This window comes from Pyxicephalus adspersus, chromosome 3 (assembly GCF_032062135.1).
Source record: "Pyxicephalus adspersus chromosome 3, UCB_Pads_2.0, whole genome shotgun sequence".
NCBI classification, from domain to species: domain Eukaryota; kingdom Metazoa; phylum Chordata; class Amphibia; order Anura; family Pyxicephalidae; genus Pyxicephalus; species Pyxicephalus adspersus.
The window spans coordinates 92,757,911-92,777,880 of NC_092860.1; the positions used below are offsets into that span (position 1 = coordinate 92,757,911).

At 37.5% G+C, this 19,970-nt stretch overlaps 1 protein-coding gene across 1 annotated transcript in view; it reads right to left on the minus strand.

The window, feature by feature from the left end:
• COL25A1 (collagen type XXV alpha 1 chain) overlaps positions 1-14,856 on the minus strand; it is a 250,742-nt gene extending 235,886 nt beyond the window's left edge. The window contains exons 1-2 of the mRNA XM_072406817.1: positions 14,241-14,856; positions 8,120-8,189 (exon numbers count right to left, since the gene is read on the minus strand). Of these exons, the coding sequence (XP_072262918.1) occupies positions 8,120-8,189; positions 14,241-14,540 (370 nt within the window). The 5' untranslated portion in view covers positions 14,541-14,856. The remainder of the gene's footprint in view (positions 1-8,119; positions 8,190-14,240) is intronic.
• Between the last annotated feature and the right edge of the window lie 5,114 nt (positions 14,857-19,970).

The window sequence follows — 19,970 nt, forward strand, 5'->3', positions numbered from 1 at the left end:
TTCTATCCTTAACAACTTTTGCAGACAACCATCTGTATATCGATGTTCATTTCCTTCCTTTTTCCTTGCTGCAATCACCTATTCAAGTTGTACAAAGAGACTTCAGAGTACTCAGTAAAACAAAATGCTAATAATCTGTGTGTTTCTTGCAAAAGGTTGTATGAAAATTGCATTATATCATCTGGGTTTTAAGATCACACAAATGATCAACAAATTATTGAAGTGTCATTGATGTGCCATGACTCTGTATTTGCTTCAGACTTTTTGCTGTATTTATAAAGCAAATCTGCAGTCAATAGCCACACGCTCACTAGAGCAAACCACATTCTTTAATTGTAAGTACATGACAAACAGTATTTGTAAGGTAAAATCTCTACATTACTACATTTAAAAAGGGGAAAATTAAAATGAAACAAACTCACTACTTTGGAAAAATCTCGATTCCAGTGATGATGACATAATCCTTACCCACGGCAACAACCTGGAACAAAAGACTTCCGAGATGCCTGGGGATCCTATTAGGCACTACACATTACATCCACATTACAGGTGGCCAGAACTACTCCCCACAAATGATTCTGCATTGAACAGCATGACAGTTCATACAACCAGTAAGTGACAGCCCCAACACAAATAAGTGCCTGAGTTCAGCTTTAAAATACAACAAATGATACAATCATTGGCACAAGTCACTTTTGAACCTTCAGAGTTTTCAAGTGGCAAGTCATTGATATAATTTGTCAGTAAATTACCACTGTTTCCAAATTCCTTGATCCTGCTCACCTGTTGCCACTCACATTTGCCAACAGGTGGAGCTCTACTCTCATTTTCACATGTAAAGCATTGTATCAAAGAAATAGAATGGAATCATTAGCAGTGATTTATCCCATCCTTCATCAGTCAGCCCAGTCCTATGGCACAATAACATCCTAAACTAAAAGCATTCTTTTAGATTCTAAGACTAAGCCATACTGCTTAAGGAAACCTTTTTCACATAGGAAATCTTTACTTGTACTTTTTAACCTAGATGAGGAGTTGGGCAGCATTGCTGCATCAATACATTTGTGTAAGGCAGCACCAGGGGAGAATAGATGACAATGCTAAATTTTTTCTTTATTTTTGTTCTATAATTTTTTCTATATTTTGTTTTTGATTTTTTTACCCAAGAAGCTGGGCTTCTTTAACATGGATTTTTTGTTACAGTGAATTTATTATTCATGTCTTCTTCCTCCCAGCTACAGGGTAGCTAAAAAAACAAATAAAATGGAATTGACCCAAAAGTTTCAATTAAGTTTCACTTTACTTAAATGTTTTGTAAAGAAAAAATCAGCTTACATTTTGATTTATCTTTATATTACATATAATCTTTGGTTCAAACTTCTCAAACTATTTGAAAAGTCTTACAATACATATAACTGCTTCAAGTGGTGAATAAACAGAATCGGCAGAGATAGCTCTCATTTCTAAACTCATGGCCCTGGGAAGCCTGGCTGGACTGAAGAATGCTGGCTCTGTTTCTTTATCACTGCACTAAAGAATCATGATTATCTGTTTATTAGCTAGAAGAGGATGTCATGCTCACATACTCATGCTCTATTGGGCCTTTGTGATTGGTAGGTATTAATAATCAACCAGCTTAAAATGAAGTAAATTTACAAAGGCATATTAAATGAGACTAATTTCTTCTGAGTGTCATTTCCTCTTGAACATCCCTGGTAATCTAGGAGCATTTTAGGGTATGCTTTTAGTTAATCTCTCAGCAATGTCAGTCTTACATTAGGCTTAACCTTTAGGTCAGTAACACTGAAAAGCATGCATGGGGATAGTGCCTGCTTGACCTTGCTCCACAGGAACAGTCGCAGAACATTTCCAGTACTGAGGTCAGGTTCCAATTGCACTTTCTACTTTGCTTTTAATCTATAAACTGTGAAATATTCTATATCCATGGACAGGATATTTTACAGGGTAAATTTAGCTTTTCACTTCAGTGAAGTTTCGAGAGTTTAAAAGCCACCTCATTTTTGGGAATAATCCCTTGTGAATGTATTCTGTTACACTAACTGGTGTGATGTGAAAGGGGCCCTCTAGCAATATCCGAGAGGCTGCTCTATAAACTTTGATTTGATTTAAATCAGCACAGTATGTTCAAAATGATCCTGTCTGTTGCTGCTGCTTTCTTATCCATACACTAAAAAAAACTGGAAGCTATTTCAACATGTGACCCCTTTTTTATATTAGCTGTAATCCTGTTTAAAGCCGATGTTCCAGACAGAGCCATCAATCCACATGCTCACATCAAGAAAGCCAATACAAGTGTTTGGCTCAAACCCAGTGATCCTGATATGATGGGAGAATGCATCCTTTATGTGTGGAGATGAGATATGTATTTGTAGTACAGGGGAAATAGAGGCTTCCCTATTTAAGTCACAGAGGGTGGGCACCAGATCCATTATTAGGACATTGAAGAGATGATGTGAAAAGCAGGCCTATAGCTATGAAGTGCATGATATCAATATCACATGACTGCCAAAAGGTATGTATTGTGTACAGGCTAACTCCTTGCAGCTGGTTTATTCTTCTTGGTAATAACTAGAGATGAGTAAACAAACTTAAACAAAAGTATATGTATGAGCGTTTACCATCAGCCAATAAGTGTGCACCAGATGTGTACCCTGCAAACATCCAAGTCAATTTGAAAATACCTTACGAGATATAAAGAAGTCTCTGGGAACACCACAAGACCCAGGAGTGTCCCATACACACAGTATACAGAAATGCTCCCTGCCGAGTCACACCTAGTATGCATGTGCCATGTATGTATGTATGTATGTATGAGGGAAATGTACCTTCCTATATCTGGGGGCTGGCTACAGGAACCAATGATAACAGAATCACGATGGTCTCATGGAAAAAGAGGTGAGCTGTATATGAAGGCAGCTAACTGGCAGGTCGATGATTATCAGAATAATAAAAAATACAGCAGTAGGTTTTATTGAGTGCATTGGACAGCGCAGGGACATATTGCATGATCCCATTCACATAGTATAAGTTGTACTGCTCACATAGCTATGTAAGTGAAATGAAATAAAAACATTACCTGTCTTATGTTCCAGTGAAAACAGCCATTCTCTGCCCACCCCATGTTGTTGATTTCAGCTCAGCACTCGATAAGACAAACTGATAAGACAGCTCAGACCTCCCGGCCTGTTGGTAATATAACATAGGATTTCAGCAATCTCACTTTTCCCAAGCTGAGAAGATTTGCTCTCTCTGTTTATCCTGGGTACCAATGTCATTAGGGAGAACTGTTCCCATGGCAACTCTCTATGGGGGGGATTTTCACCAACACTGAAATTTTTTCTGACTTCCTGTTGTGTTTCTGGGAACATTAAGGGAGGCAGAGACAGCAGAAATAAAAGGCAGTCAAGGTTTTTTAAATTAAAAATGATTGGGTAATAAATAAAAGCTGAAATATTTACTATTGATAGGTTCCCAGGTGACACACTTTGATCTGGAATATCAGAACATTTAGGATAAGTAGTGTCTGAACGTCCAGAGAGAAATCTGGCATATTTTGTTTGATTGTGTATTTGTCTGTATTTGTATGCCTGTGGTTTTGCTATTTCTTCTTGCTGGCTAGAAAGACGCCCAGTATGCTATTATTACTGCCGACAATCTAATGTCTTGTTAACAGTTTGTATGTTTGCCAAAAATACCTATTGTGGATTAGTTTTGGAGCATGGGTTTGAGCTGTTTATGTAAAAGTATAGCAATTACTCTTAGGTGACATGCAGCGTAAATGTCATCTCTGGCCAGACACCAGGGCCATATCTGCTCACCAGTGTTAGGGGCCACATCTGAGCATCCTGATGGAGCCACATATGATAATGTGCTGACAGCTTGTGGGTCTTTCAAATAAAATGATGTCTCTCTTTTTTTAACCATATTACTGGCCAGACGTCTGTCTATGACTATTCCTGAATATTAATACTATAAAAACACTAGTTGGACTGAAACACATGATTGGAGACATCCGAGAGATTATTTGTTTTGTGCTGGCAACAAGACCCGGTGTCATTGTATGAGACACAAGAGACATGGGTCTGAGATCAATAACTCGGATACATGTCAACTCACTGCTGTGTCCTGACTTACAATGATACCAATCACGAATTCTGGGAATGTATTTAATGAAAGAATAACAATTCTTTAATAGAAAAGCAGACATGTTGTTTTATAAAAAATGAGCTAATTAAATGGAGAAAATCACCAAAATAATCCATCGTACCTTATACAACCCAGCACAGCTTGTATCTGCTATGATATAACAAGCACGGACACTGACCACATACTTCTATTAAATTGTTTCACATATCACTGACGGTTAGAGGCATGGGGAACCCATCAAGGGCTTTTTTTTTAACAAAAAAACAATGGCCAACGTTCATTTCAAATTTCATTAGTGTTCTGTCAGTCAGTTAGTCAGTATAGATATAAACAATGATTAGAACAGCTCTTTAACCCTAAACTTCTGACAGATATAAAAGAAACACATTAATATAGTGTTCAATAATACATAATAATAAATGTATCCACAGTATATAATTGCACTGTGTGCTGCCATGTTTCTATGTTTGCCTGCAGGAGCCACTGTAATCCCCCAATACTTTGTGATATACGGTAGAAGGTGAACTTCTCCTCTCGTTCCAATAATGCATTCCTTAGTGATTGAGAACTAAAGGAGTGAAATAGAAAATACATCCACTTCCCCAAAATGTACACAGATAACTAATTTTTTACAGTGATAATATTGTTTACACTGAATGATTTTTCTAATATGTATAAGAAAAGGTAAAAATCCTTTTAACATATTATAATTTCCTTTTATTAACCCTTACAGATGCTTTTTAGCTGGTATCAACAGAAAAATTGCTACGTATTTGGTGCGAACCAATCTGGCTACCTGCCTTTCCGGGTTCGTCTATCCCCAGGTCAGTATATTTGTTCAGGGCCAGAAAAAGGCATCTGTATAATATTACACATTCCCTGACGTTACACAGATGACCATACGTATTTATATTATGTCATTATGTGTCACCTGAAACAGAATACAAACAGAAGCACTTCCTCTAAGCATTATATCCAGCTTGAAAGGTTGATGCTTTTGGCTGCAGAAAACAGATAGTTCTGAGATTTTAGCTACTCAACACATTTCAGCTTCCTGAGACTGCTACTTCAACCGTGCCTTGTACAAATGGCAGTGTGATTGCAGATCAGCCTGGCTCAGCGCTTGCAGGCACACGTATCCCTCTTCTGCACAGCTCTATTAAGTGATGTAATGTTAAGCTCTAGTGGCAGTGAAGCAGAAAAGCAGACTTACTTTTACCAATACATCATTCAAACCCACAAGCCTGTGAATTTACAGAACTAGACTTAGCATCCTAATACAACCAATAATGCATTGTGCAATGGAAAGAAGCAAATATATAATGGTGTTCAACCCACTAAGGCAGGAATCTGTCATCCAGTATCTGGACATGTACCAGTTTCGTAAAAGTAGATTTTCACTAACTTTCTCTGAGTCCAGATTAATGTTACAATATAAATGTAACAGTAAAAGCTGCCATTGTGAATCATCATTTGCAGTGCTCTGGCACAAAATAGTATCAAGAGCTTCTACTTTGCAGCTTACTGCAAAATTGTTGGGGCTGTTATGTATAAGGCAAGAAACTGCTGATTTTACAGTTTCTATCATTTGGAAAAGGCTATATAAATTTAAAACCGATAAAGATTTCCACATTGTTTTGTTGAAGTACAATAGATTCACTTTGTATCAAATAGGAATGTATCACTTGTCATAAATTAAATAATGATCACTCCAGTATGGTAGTTACCCATCAGTTTGTACAAAGATGAGAAAGATCTGCACACCTAGCATTGTTACAAGTTCACCTGTACTTAGAAATATCCAGAATGCCAGTGCTCCACTGCATTGCATAGCTGTCTCTGGCTTTATTTTGAGGCATATGGCCCAAGAATGGAAAAGATAGACTATCATGGTAGAACCAGGTAATTCAGCAAACCTGAAATGGATCTGGTCCAGGATTAACCTCCTGAGCGGTAACCCCAAGTGTGACTTGGGATAGAAAAAAGATGCTAAAAGCAGTAACCCCGAGTCACACTTGTGGTAGGTAAACCTATGGGGAAAAAAAAGAAAATCGAGTCTTACCTGGTCCGCCGGCGTCCCCCGTCGTCTTTCGCGTCTTCTCTCTTTCTTCTCGCCAGCGGGACGAGAAATTCAAAAACCATTTGTATTGCATTCAATACAAAATAACTGTATTGAATGCAATACAGTGGATTTATATGTGTAAAAGCACTACATTGTCCTGCATAAACATTTATTTTTACAGTATAATATATTAGTATAAGTATATTATTTATTTATTTTTAAAAAATTAAAAAAAAAAAAAAATTTAAATTTATTAATTTTACATGATTTTGTGCTTCCAACTTTTTATACTCATACTATTATTATACTGTAAAATACATTTTTGTGAAAAACAGTGTACCCTTTTAGACATATAAATTCTGACAGAAATAAACCGCTCAGGAGGTTAAAAACATTTGCCTCTAATAGCCAAATAATTTTAGGAAATCCATTCCATGCTTTTTGGATCACCCAGGTTTTTTCATGATAGTCTATCTTTTCAAGTCTTGGAGAGCTTTAATAAAACAGGCCCACGGTCTTAAACAAATATGCAATAAGGGAAGTCTAAGGGCGATCATAACTGCTGATGTATCTATTCTATTAAGCAATGTCAGTCTACAAGTTGTCATTACAGACTATTACAGTGACAGGTTTCCCAAGCTGTACATGTATGCGTTATATAAAGAAACAAAGGAAAACCTAAACTGAAGGAAATATGCAGACTTCCATTCCAGAACTCCAAATGAAAATGCTAGATGACTGGCTTTCTCTAGCTTGAAAACTCTGAAATGCGGACACAAAACAAATCAAATACTAATATTTTTGGATGGTTATCTCTACATCCTTATTGCAGATATTCTATACCATGGCTTGCTGAGCACCTTTTTACCATGCTATAAAAGCACATCATAGCAGTGCACATGTAAAAATACCATAAATCGTATCAGTGAGCAGCCTGAAGTGGTACTAATCCATCCCCAGCTAATATAATGTATTACATTTCCAAGTTAGGCATCATAGGACAGTTGTGCCAGGAGTATTGTACAGCAGAGCCAACGACACAGGCTGCTTCATTTCCTGAGGCGGTTATGCAGGCGGTGTTGGTCACAAGTCAGCTTTGCTGCCACATGCACACAGGGGGGTAAAGGAGAGCCCCAGCCTGAATACCAGCCCTAAACATAGCCTTTCATCTTACACACCAAGCCTGAACTGTCATTCATCAATCCTTTCCAAACAATGCTGCTATGTAAGCCTGTGGGCTGACTCCGTCAAAGGTGATCTAGACTACAATGCCGCAGTGTAAATTCAGCCCTATAGATTCAGCCTATACTTTATCACTTGGGTCAGCAAATTGAACAAGAACAACTTTCGCTCAAGGCTAAAAAAAATTAATCAGACATAAATTAAACACAACAGACAAAGCAGTGGGGATAGATACAAGAGGTTATGGTTTCATCGGAGTTCATTACAGTTGCAGCATTCAGCATTTCACAAATCCCTGAACACACAAATTGATAATTGATATCAGCTCATCCAAGCATATTGTACAATTGGACCTGATAATACAAACATTGCCAGTAATAATAATTCAACACTTCATTTCTTAGTTTCATTGCCAGAAAACAAGAAAATGTGCTTTTGTCTATATTCACTGTCAATATATTTGATGAATGAGCAGTGAAGTGCTCACAAGGTTTGCTCTTTTGTTAATGTTTTTAAAGAATTTATTGATATAGCTAAGAATTCTGTATAACATAAAAAACTAAAAAAAAAACTAAAGTCAAGACATTTGTAACCTTACAGTGACCTTTCCAGACCTCTGTCACTGAACTATTAAGGAGCTCTGTGCCTTTCTTTAATTACCAAGGCCACCATGGGGCAAAGGGGTGTCAATCATCTCATCTCATTTACCTGCTGGGCAGTTGCAGTCTGCCGGCACTTCTCTTGAGATTCGTATTTTTGCCATGTGCTCATATGACCTCTGAAGAAAAAAAGAAAAAAGTAGAGTCACTGGTAAATACACAATAATAAAGAAATAAAAAGAAATATAGCTAATTTATTTATAATTGGCAAGAAAGAAGCACATAAGATGGTAATAGAAATCAGTTTGTGTCACGGCGCTCTCAGCGATTAGGGCAAAATCCCATTGTGTAGAAGAACCATGTATTTCCACAATCAAAGTCATCTGAGACACTTTTATAACAATGGTCAGCATTATCTTGCAAAACTTACAAGCAATGCTCCCAATTCTCAGCATAAATTATTGTAACTAGGACATATTACTAAAAACATATGCTAAACAAGAACTGTGCACATGGTCCTAAGCCTGTGATCAGGCTGGAATGTGAATGTTGAAATGTGACCGGTGGCTGTAGGTAATACAGACAATTCTTGTGTAATGCATAATATATGAAGCAATTTGTTACAGCCATTTGTATAATTGCATAGTTCTTTATGATGCACTATTCAGTGTGTTTTACATCCCAGTAAAGCTGATCCCTAGTTTTTTAGGGTCCATTCAAACCTATGCATTGAGGATTTGAACACATTAACACAGATGTAACTACAACATATATTATGTGATTTAGTATGTTGCGGTGCTGTTTGGTTGTTCTGCCTTCTCAAGTCATATTTGTTCATGCACTTACAATGAGCCCATAAAAAAGTTGGCTACATCCCGTGTCAACATGGAAGCCTTGATGTAAAAAGGCAAAAGGGTTAGAACATCTCAGATTGCTTTTGCTGTGTTCCTGTAATCGAATTGTCTCCATTTGTCCCAAGTGACTCTTAATGTCCTTATCAGCAGTGTAAATGAAAGTGTGTGAGTGGGAATGAACATGAGGACAAATCCAAAATCTGAAGAAGCCAGCAGAAGCAGAATAGAGTGGAACTCATCTAGGGAATCATGTGTCTTTAACATCTGCCCAACATCTAGTACACAAGAATACAAGTGCATGCTGGCAATGTTGTGCTTCACCAACCAACCAAATGATGTTCCGGTTGGTTTGAACTCCCAAACACTGAACTAGGGTGTACAATATTATCTTTCCTGTTTTTTTCTTAGATATAAAGGTAAAATACTTATTTGATGTACTTCATGCACACTAGACAGTTTGTGTACTTTCCACTATCTACTAACATATCTTATCTATCCATACCCAGTTCAAACCCATCTCTTGATGATTGGCTGCTAAACTCCACTTCGTACTCACATCATATCTAATCAGTAATCACGCTGTTTGTAGAAAAATCTGCCTATGTATACCAGATCTGAGAGGGGATTTCTCTTACATTGGAAAGGTATTCTAATCATCTCCCTATTAAAACACAGATGCCAAAACTAATTGGCATTGGGTTTACCTTTCCCTACTTTATACAGAATTAAAAAAAAAAACTTTTGGCCTAAAATTAACCTTAATCACAATTTGCTTCCATGAGGACTTAGAGAGAAGCTTTTTTTCATTTATTACAATGGTACAGACATGACTTTAGTTCAAAAACAAAAAATTACTTCTCGTTTAATCTTGGTGTTTCATTATGTTTAGTGCATTATGTTATCTTACAATATCTTTGTTCTCCTATTTTCACTGTTCATGTATAAATCTAGTCAGTTCACAAATGCATAACGGGGCATATATATCCGTTTTCCAGTTTAGTGAAAATTTTTTTCACAGATTAGTTTTTTGAATGTATGTTACATGAACATTTTTTGCAAGTTAGCACTCCCTAAAATAGTACTGGCTTCAGGTCAGCCATAGCTCTCTATGAGGTATCTACAGAGTAGGCTTAGAACAAGCTGTCATGGACATTTCTGTGTACCCATCAGGAGGTCTTTACATACATGTACTAATCTCTGTACGCTGAGATAACAGTATAGAGAAATGAAGTGTTAGCTCAGTACAAGTCAATAGCTTGTCAACTTTTACCTGATCCAGACACACATTCTCTTCCAGGTCAGATGGCAGATCATTCCACAGTTCATATTTTCAGAGATAGGGTTTACATGATTACTTGGACTTAACAAGCAAATAAATCAGAAGTGAGATAGGGAAGGCAGTAATTCTAACACTTCTGGATCATCAACACATTCACTTTATATCATGCAGTGTTAACTTTACTGATAGCCTTTCTGCTGCTCCTCTTGCAGTGAGACGTGCCAAACAGCAAGCACTGATTAAGCAGCAAAATGTCACATATAAAATGAATGCAACACAGCATGCTGTACAATGACAGCTGCCTGTAACTCATGTGAGACACATGGAGAGTTACCCGTCATCACTATCTTTTCCATTATGGATGAATCAAGGTAAACCTGATTCTACTTCTTTTATGTTAAACCTATACCTGAATTGCAGGTTAACAGCTACATTCACAGAATAAATACATGTATGGGACAAGTCATATATGGCAAAGGATTTGTATTTCTATTTATCTAGTCTAGGAGGGCCCTATAGCTGAGAAGTGTGTAAATGCCTGTAAATTCAAACAGCATGGATTTCTGTCTTGTAACAAACATCATGCCATTCATACATTCTGCTCCTATACTCTGCATTAGTTTTTGTTGCCACCAGAGTTTACCATTTTTTTTTCGATGCAAGAACAATTTTTTGTGATATGGATGCTAACCTTAGAGTGATTTTTTCTATTTTCATATTATTCTTTCATTTTTAAATGATAGGATTAGAAGATATATTGACTTTTAGGTTTGGGGTTAGGATAGAGTTTGTGTTTTGTCTAAGTAGCATAAAACAACTTATACACATACAAACTTTTTCCTCTCTCTTTTTTGCCACTAGAAGCAAGGAGAGGAAGCCATGTGGAAGCTCCAAGTCAATCCTAGTATCTTCAGTGCTTGGCATTAAAGTGAACCTGTTGCTTTGTCTGCATTGCTGTCCTCTGCACTCTTGTTCATTAATATGTACAAATAAAGGGCCACTGCAGCAAACTCACTGAACTAGAGCGCCACTTTACCCAATAGATAGGAAGCAGCAACAGAGGAATATCTTGCTAGTTTAAAGAGCAAAAGTCTGACTCCAAAGGTTTGTTAACTCTGACTCACAAGGTAAGGTTAACTTGTAGTAACTATGATGTTGGCAAGATGTTGACCCTATTGTAAACTTAATTTAAACCTGTATTCCCTGTAAAAATCCAAATCTCTGCCCCATCCGAAGTCTTTAATCCATCTTACCCAACCCCCTCTGCAGCCAGCCACTATAAACACCTTGAACAAAGCCATAATGATATTGGTTTGCACTATGCAATTCTTGCAAGCTTTAAGGCTGATTACCAGTCACAAGTAGTCACAGAGGGGGAAAAGCCTAAGGCTCTGTACTTTCCTGGAATAGTTATGGAGGCTGCAGATAGTAGAGGTGAAGGTAAGTTAGGGCAGAACTAAAGTCCCACTGTACAAAACTGCTTGAAGTTTCTTTAGCCCAAAACAACTTTTATTAAAGTTATCAATTTATTTTACTTGCTAAACATTGCACTGCACATGCTGGGAATAGACTGAGTACAGGGGGTACATCATCAGTGGCTATCAAATGTCTGAATAGGGGTATTGTGGTAATTGGAAGAAGTGGCAACTAGACCTGGACACACTGAGAGGTGAGTCAGTCATAATGTGTAAGCACACTTTGTCCCCAATCAGAACTGAATTCTACTAGGAGGCAGCAGAAGATGACTGCTATACACTAGTAGTATGAGTTGGAAAAAAATAACTACATGAGGATTCTAATCATGCACAACATTCTACTCATTGTCATTGTGGGTTGTCATTCCCACCAAAATATTACCTGAAATTAGACCATTGCTGTGAATAGTTAAGGCAATATCTAAACTGAATGAATAAACAGATAACAAGTTTTAAAAGACTAGGTATGAAATTCCCATAATGAGCCCCTAACTACATGCAGTAGACAGGTAGGTGATTATTATTATTATACAGTATTTATATAGCGCCATCATATTACGTAGCGCTGTACATAGTGTATAGTCGTGTCACTAACTGTCCCTCAAAGGAGCTCACAATCAAATGTCCCTACCATAGTCATATGTGATTAATGTAGTCTAAGGTCAATTGTTAGGGAGAAGCCAGTTAACCTAACTGCATGTTTTTTTTGGGATGTGGGAGGAAACCGGAGTACCCGGAGGAAACCCACGCAGACACGGGGAGAACCTGCAAACTCCATGCAGATAATGTCCTGGCTGGGATCGAACCTGGGACCTAGCGCTGCAAAGGCTCGGAGTGCTATGATAAGAATCATAGCACCTCCTTTTTGCAATAACTAAATGAAACATTCCACTTTCTTTCACAGCAGTCTCTAAAAAAGCTTTGGCTGTACAAAAATCTATCCAAGATCTAGTAGTCAAAAAGGCAAATGGGAGTACAGATACCCAGGACAGATACACTGACTGATATTTACAGACTAGCAGCAGATCTCACATACAAGGGCTTTATAAAGTATATTTCTACAGATTACAGCCAGGTATGTAGAAAGTATTTATTCTAGATGTCACACATAGGTTTATAGTACATAAATTGATGAAATCCCCTTTCCTGTACTGCTGAACGACATTGTAAATCAGAGACTGGATCTTCAGCATTTAGGACAGACCCCATATAACTGCACAGACATTTAGAGGAGATAGTGATGTTATAATGATCTGTAGCTAGGGCAATGCACACTCTAAAATCTTGGCAATGCAAAAAAAATAATATGGATAGTGATCCTGTCTTATTCACTAACAATGTAGTATACCAAACCATGCACTTAGAATAAAAAATACTGTATTACATAAAAAACTGCCTGCAGGCACAGGGAAAACCCTATTCCAAAGTCAGAGAACCTTTGAGAATAAAGAGTCTCTCTAATGTATGAATGTAGTCATAGAGCAGCAATCAGAAGAGCTGGGAGGTGAAAAGATCAGATAGGACACTGCAGTTCCTCAATGTTTAACCTATACATGAATTGCTGTGATTGACTGCTTGTAAAAAACATTAAAGATCTATGCTATGTGTTTATTCTACATGGCCTTTCACATGGGTTTTCATGTGTATATACTTCATAATCTGTTTCACTTGTTTTTACAGCTGTTTTTATACTCAGCATATTGCACTTAGGTATATAATTTGCAGCGGGCAGCTATTTTATAGCAGTAGTATACTTCACACCTAATATATGTTACACTAGCAAATATATAATGATTTCATGTAAGAATCCATTCTGTGATTATATATATATATATATATATATATATATACATAACATGATGAATTGTAGAAGGTATATAGCATGGCATTATACAGCAATGTACAGTGGAAGGGATTGTTGGGTTAAGATGTATGCAGTAGTGAGAATTACACCATGAAGCTTGGAGGTGAGATGCATTTAAAGGTGCAAGCCCTATGTTCTGACATTTTTAAGAAAGGAACAGCCTACTGGGGTCACTGGATCCCTAGCATGAGGTCTTACTTTTCTTGTTTCTATACAGCGGGCATTGAGCTTCCTTGTAACAGTTGGCCAGATCCTAATAAAAGTAAACCAAAGCACTAAAATGATAAAACATCCCAGTAGATGATCCAAGGTACATGATGTGACCCAGGACCCCTACATGTGCTTTGCATGGACTTTTATAAAGGGATGAGACCAGATGAAAGCTTTAAGATTCACAATAGGGAGGTTTTAGTGAAAGGGTTAGATTATTAATCATAAAGAATCAGGTTAGTAGACATAAGATGAGCAGTATATAATGATAAGTGTATCCAATAGGGAAGACTGTAAAAGCAGCGCCATCCTCTGCAGCCTTACTTTTCTATGGGGTGGGTGAGAACTTTATTCCTCAAAGAGTTTACTTAATGTGAAAATAATAAATAAAAGGATACATTTAAATGTAAATAAATACTAGTAGTTGTATATAATAAATCATAATGAAAGTATAATTAGATCTGTATGATATTTATCAATGGGAAGATTAAAGTTAGAGGGACTTTAAGGAAGATGCTGATGATAGAGAGAGTGGAAATATTGCAGACCTGGGACAGAAGTCGGTCCACCTTCTCTTGCACTATGGAGTTGAGTTGATCCACAGATAATCCAGCCACATGGAGGATGTCCCCAGCCTTGCCATGCTCTATAGCCCACATCCTGTCCTGCAGATGGTTGCTCCTGACATTCAGGTACAGGCAGGATGCTAGGGACATCAGTGACAGAAGCAATGCCAAAGCACTGGGCAAAGTCCTTCCACAGCTTGTCCACCTATCCCCAGCCTTGTCCCCATCACACCTCTGCAGGTTAGTGCCCACTTTCTGGGCAGCTTGTCCTTTCAGCAGCATGGTGATGGGTAAGTTCTGGTCAGATCCCTATGTTATGTAATGGTCTCGGTGTGTCTCCTGGTGAATGGACCGGTCCCTGGGTTTAGCAGTGCAGCTCCCCCGTGTAGTGGTCAGTGGTCTCCCACTAGTTGCCGGTCCCTGCAGTCATGTGGGACTTGTTGCTTGCTCCTCAGGTAGCCCCCTGGACTGAGCTGTGCTCCCCGCTGGGGTAGAGTTGCAGGCAGTGATATGAAGGAGTAGGAGAGAGGTACGAAACGTGTTATAGCAGCGGCTCGGTGAAGTGTGTGTGTTTTCCTGCCCCCTTGTGTGCTTTAAATATCCGAGCTGTCAGTACAAGCAGCGGCAGCGGCGCGCAGTGCCCAATGTGTGGGGAATGCACCCCCCGCCCCAAACACTCAATGGAACGGCCTCATTTGCATACATCTTCCACCTACAGGGTGTATGAAAACGAGCGATGCTCCAAAGCCACTCACTCAATGCAGCCCCCGGGACAATCCTATTGGCTGTTCGCCTTTGGCTTATTAACATAATAGGAGCGTGCTGCTGGCATAGGGAGAGTGGCAGAGGGGGCGTGGCTGGACTGGCAATACTGCAGCCTGGTGTGGGGCAATGGTACATTGGACTGGTACTAGTTCCATATATTAAATATATTTCTATATCATATTTTATATCAGTATAATATATTTATATAACAGTATATTATGTATTACATTTATATATCAGTATATTATATTTCTATATCATATTTTATATCAGTATAATATATTTATATATCAGTATATTATGTGTTAAATTTATATATCAGTATATTATATTTCTATATCATATTTTATATCATATAGTATATTTCTCTATCAGCATATTATATTTATATCAGTATATTATATATTATATTTATATCAGTATATTATATGTATATCAGCATATTATACTTATATACCAGTATATTATATATTATATTTTTTTATCAGTATATTATATTTATATATCAACAGGATCCACTGGACATGGATTGCAAAAGGAGGGACAACAGTAAAAGTAAGTGTTTTTTTTAAATGAAAGTCCCTCTTTAACCTGTATTCTTACAGCGCTGACATATTACATAGCACTATACAATAAATTTGAGCAGCAGATGACAAGCCCCAATCTACATACTTGAGAAACAATGGCACAGGAGATGAGACTTATTTTAGTGGTTCCTGTGATTTTATGTTGTCAACTTCTCTGATCTTCTGAAAACACTAACTGCATGCCTGTGGGTCAGAAAAGTTTGGCAGTATGACTTCAGTTGCTACTTGCTTGTTCTGAGTCAGGGAACGGCAAAGTATTTATAAGAGAGCCAGCAATCAGTACAACCTTCTATTAAAATGTCCATGGGAGCTGATTTATAAATCTTTGAATAATACCGTGTTTCTTGATAACTAAGATTGGTGCTGCATTTAATCTGGTATTTATATAATCACAACAAATCAAAGTTCACCAGCAAATGGTAGTGAATGTGGTAGGGCTGATTTTCAGTATGGCCATACCAATGCAGTGCACTTTATCCATTCAGCATCAAGAATTAAATCGTTGGCTGTCAATGACAGCCAAGGTCTATCATTGGCCTCATGAGGTGAATCAATGGATAAAAAATGTTATTGTTGCACTAATTTCTGTATGCATATTGAATCTTGTCCAGCATTACATACTTGGTTTATATAAAATGGTATAATCTACCAGTAATAGCAAACACACCTTGTGTTTTATTGCAATGAATCAGTGTGTATCTGCCATGAGTATACTATGACAAGTATGCAGAAAAGTTAAACCATGATCTGATCTTCAAGTGAGACAGGATGATAGCCAGGTGACTAGATAGAAATAGATATACTGTTTATACTTAAATATCAACTGATCTGAATGAAACCTAAACAAACCTGAACATGAACAAACCTAAGGCACAAAATGTGGCCATCACTGCTAACATTCAAATCGATAATCAACAAAAGCTACAATAAAATTATTGTGAAAAATGCATCCACTGTGTTTTTCTTAAAACCTTTTATCTAAAAGGTAAAAAATAAAATCACACAGGCTCAGGCTTTTTTTTTTTTTTTTTTTTTTTTTTTAAGTGTAAAGAGTGTTGCACTTAAAAAAAAAAAACAACAACAGAATTTTCTGCAGACAGTGAGATCGGCAAGTTATTTTCCCCATCCTATGTCAACCTGATCTTGCGTCTGGGTCGGGTGATGTAGTATGAAGAACCAGGAAGAAGAAACGAAGATGATGATGTCCAGCTTGCGCGCGGATGCCGGGAGGACGCGGGACCCGATGGAAGAGACCTTTGGATGGATCGGACTGCCCTGCGGGATTGAAGGTAAGTGTATTTTTTTGTTTTAGGCACTTTTGGGTTTAGTTCCTTTTTAAGGTATTTGTACATGAGTTGTTTATCATGATTTTTTGTGCATTATTATTGACCACCAGAAGATGGTGCTGTGCCAACAAAACTCTTTTAACTTCTCAGAGGACAAGAGTTTGTTACACAGTTTTCATGAAGATGCAGAGTCCTCCAGTGGTGTCAGCTGACTATATACCAAATTCCCTTTTTAATGGCATTTGCAGGCCAAAATATCTCATTTTATTCAGTAAGTTATGGCATAACTCTTGGTAATACAATGTTCCAACCCCAGAACAGTTAAACTCCCCACTACCCTCTACTCATATTGAGTGTGTGGAAAGAATTGCAGATACACTTATGAATGCAGCTATATTCTGATTGTGCAGTAGTGATGTATAGATCTTTTTTGTCATAGTGGACAAAACAAGAGAGTACTACATATACGGTTTATTAATAATATTTTTATACCCACTGCAAACAAAATCATTTTATCCACAAACAAATATCTCACCTGTGAGATGAGAATTCATGCTTGCAAGTACTGTGACTGTTCTATTACACAAGCACAGCATGATCCCAACAGCAAATGGGAGAACATATGTCTCTATTTTAGTTTTGGTCAGATGTAACATCATGAAAGTAACCTATAGGGAAGGAAATGTATATTGGGTGACCCATAAATGCTTTTTTATTGTACTATTTTCATAAAATGATTTTTGATGTGACTAATTTTACATGCTTGCTTTTACATTATTATGTCATTGTATGAAAGGTAGAGGGGGCTCCCACTGGTTTAGTGCATGTATTGCTTGTGTGTCTGTATCTCTTTCCCATAGACACAGTTAACATTGTTATCAAATATTTATATCGCACGGATATAATGTGAAGCACTATCCACAGTCTTTCTCTCTCTCTCTCTCTCTCTCTCTCTCTCTCTCTTTGCCCCTTTTAGGTTCTCACAATGTAATATCTCAACCCAGTATATTTTTGGGATGTACGAGGAAGCCGGAATGTTCAGAGAAAACCCAAACAAACATGGGGGGAACAAACAAACTTAATATAAATCAAATTGGTTATGTCAGGATGCCCAGAAAATTGCCAAAAAACAGTAGTTCAGTCACTTGGGATAAAATACTAAAACTTTGCAAATGAGTTGGCATTCACCATGGTCATCCCTTCAGGTGGACCAATAGGACCTAAACCAATATAAAGTAATGTTCCTTGGCACAGCACCCAGTACCAAGTACAAGTACACCAAAAATCATAGTAGATTTATATAGGGCTGGATTTAAATTTTAGATATATTCAGACAGAGAAAGCCTGGTGCCTGAATCTCCACCCCTAAACACAGGCCAGAGCTACACCTTTAAATGATGATTGTTTATGCTAGTGGGGTTCTAAAACAGAATATCCCAGTAATCACCAGTCACCACTTCTACAGATGCATCATAAACATAGCACAGTGTTTTCAGAGTAGGAGCTGCGGGCAGACACATTGGGTCCAATTTAATTTAAGACTCAATTTAATTTAAGACTGGAGAAGATAGACTATCTTGGGAGAACCTGGAATATCCAACAAACCTATAATAGATCTGGTCCAGGACTTTAAATGTTTGCCAACTAATATGATATTTAAGATTTTTTTCCAGGTTTGCTGGATCATCCAGGTTTTCCCAAGATAGTCTATCTTCTCGAGTCTTTGAGAGTTTTAATAAATCAGGCCCATTATGTCTGATTAAATTGAGACATGATAATTTATAATAAAACAGCAAGCACTAACTAAGGGTAACCAGATGACATTGTGCTAAGAGAGGAATGGCACCTGACCAAACAGTCCTGTCTATAGGAAGTGAGCACTGTGCTAGCCAGATGTCCCTGCAGTTTCTAATACAAATGTGCCTACTTTGTCTAGTGGTGAATCCAGCCCTGGGTGCAGTTCTATTGCTAGCTGTACATCATAGCACAACTGGAAGTGCCCGGGAACTTCAGTCAGAGTGATTCAGGGAAAATTGTACAGTTTTGTCCTTTTTTTATCTTCTTTTCATCTCATTTAATTTCTAGCCACATTATTTACTCAATTTCTACAGACACTTGCTTTAAATTGGCTACATGGAATTGCATTGAATATTGTGCTGAAAGTGACAGTGGTGGACCATGCCTGTATGTGACAATGCAGGCCCTCAGTTGGAAGACTTGTTTTCACCCTATAACATGACTGGGCTTAATGTTTGGCTTCACTGGGCTATATGCCAGACATTGACAGGTATAGCTCATGTCTTAGTGAATCCAGACAGTGAATAGTGACAGGAACAATGTACAATGAAACAGCTTGAAATAAGATTAATTTATTAAAGATCATATGAAAATTTAGTAATTTGATTTAGATTTACCGTAATTGTTAGAGAAGGTCCAGTAAAGAAGACATCTTTTGTAGCACTACATAGCAGAACACATGGGTAAATGTGGCTGTTATAAGTACATATGTAATTACAAACTATACATAAATGCAATGTTTTAGATGTTTTTTTCAAAAACAATTGAGAAAGGTATATATTAGCTTTATATTATCTGTAATAAAGCAGCAAGAGAGACAGTAATGTGTGAAGTGTGTTAACTTTGTGAAAGAATCACATTTTAGTGTATTGTAGCCAGAACAATGAACACTGATTTATATTTAGTTGTTTTTATGGCTTACTGGTATGGTTTTTTGCTTTGCTGAATATAGCAGCTTTTAAGTTTTCAGCCCGATCAGACTATATTTTGGTCTATGTTGTGGCAGACAGTAACCTGCAGAGTGAAAGCTCTCGAAGGGTCATTGATTAAGTGGGTTGGAAAACTTTGCAAGTTTATGGAAGGACATTTGCTGCCTTGAGAGACACGGGATCGCTTCTGTCTATCTAACCACTCTTCTACAAAATATACATTACATGCAGTGCTGCAAGGGTTTAGCTTCAGGTTGAGTCACAAAAGATATATAACTATTTGGTGAGTGAAAATTTTTCTGCTGAAATGTACTCCTGTTATATTATGTTATTCTCCTAGATTGTAAA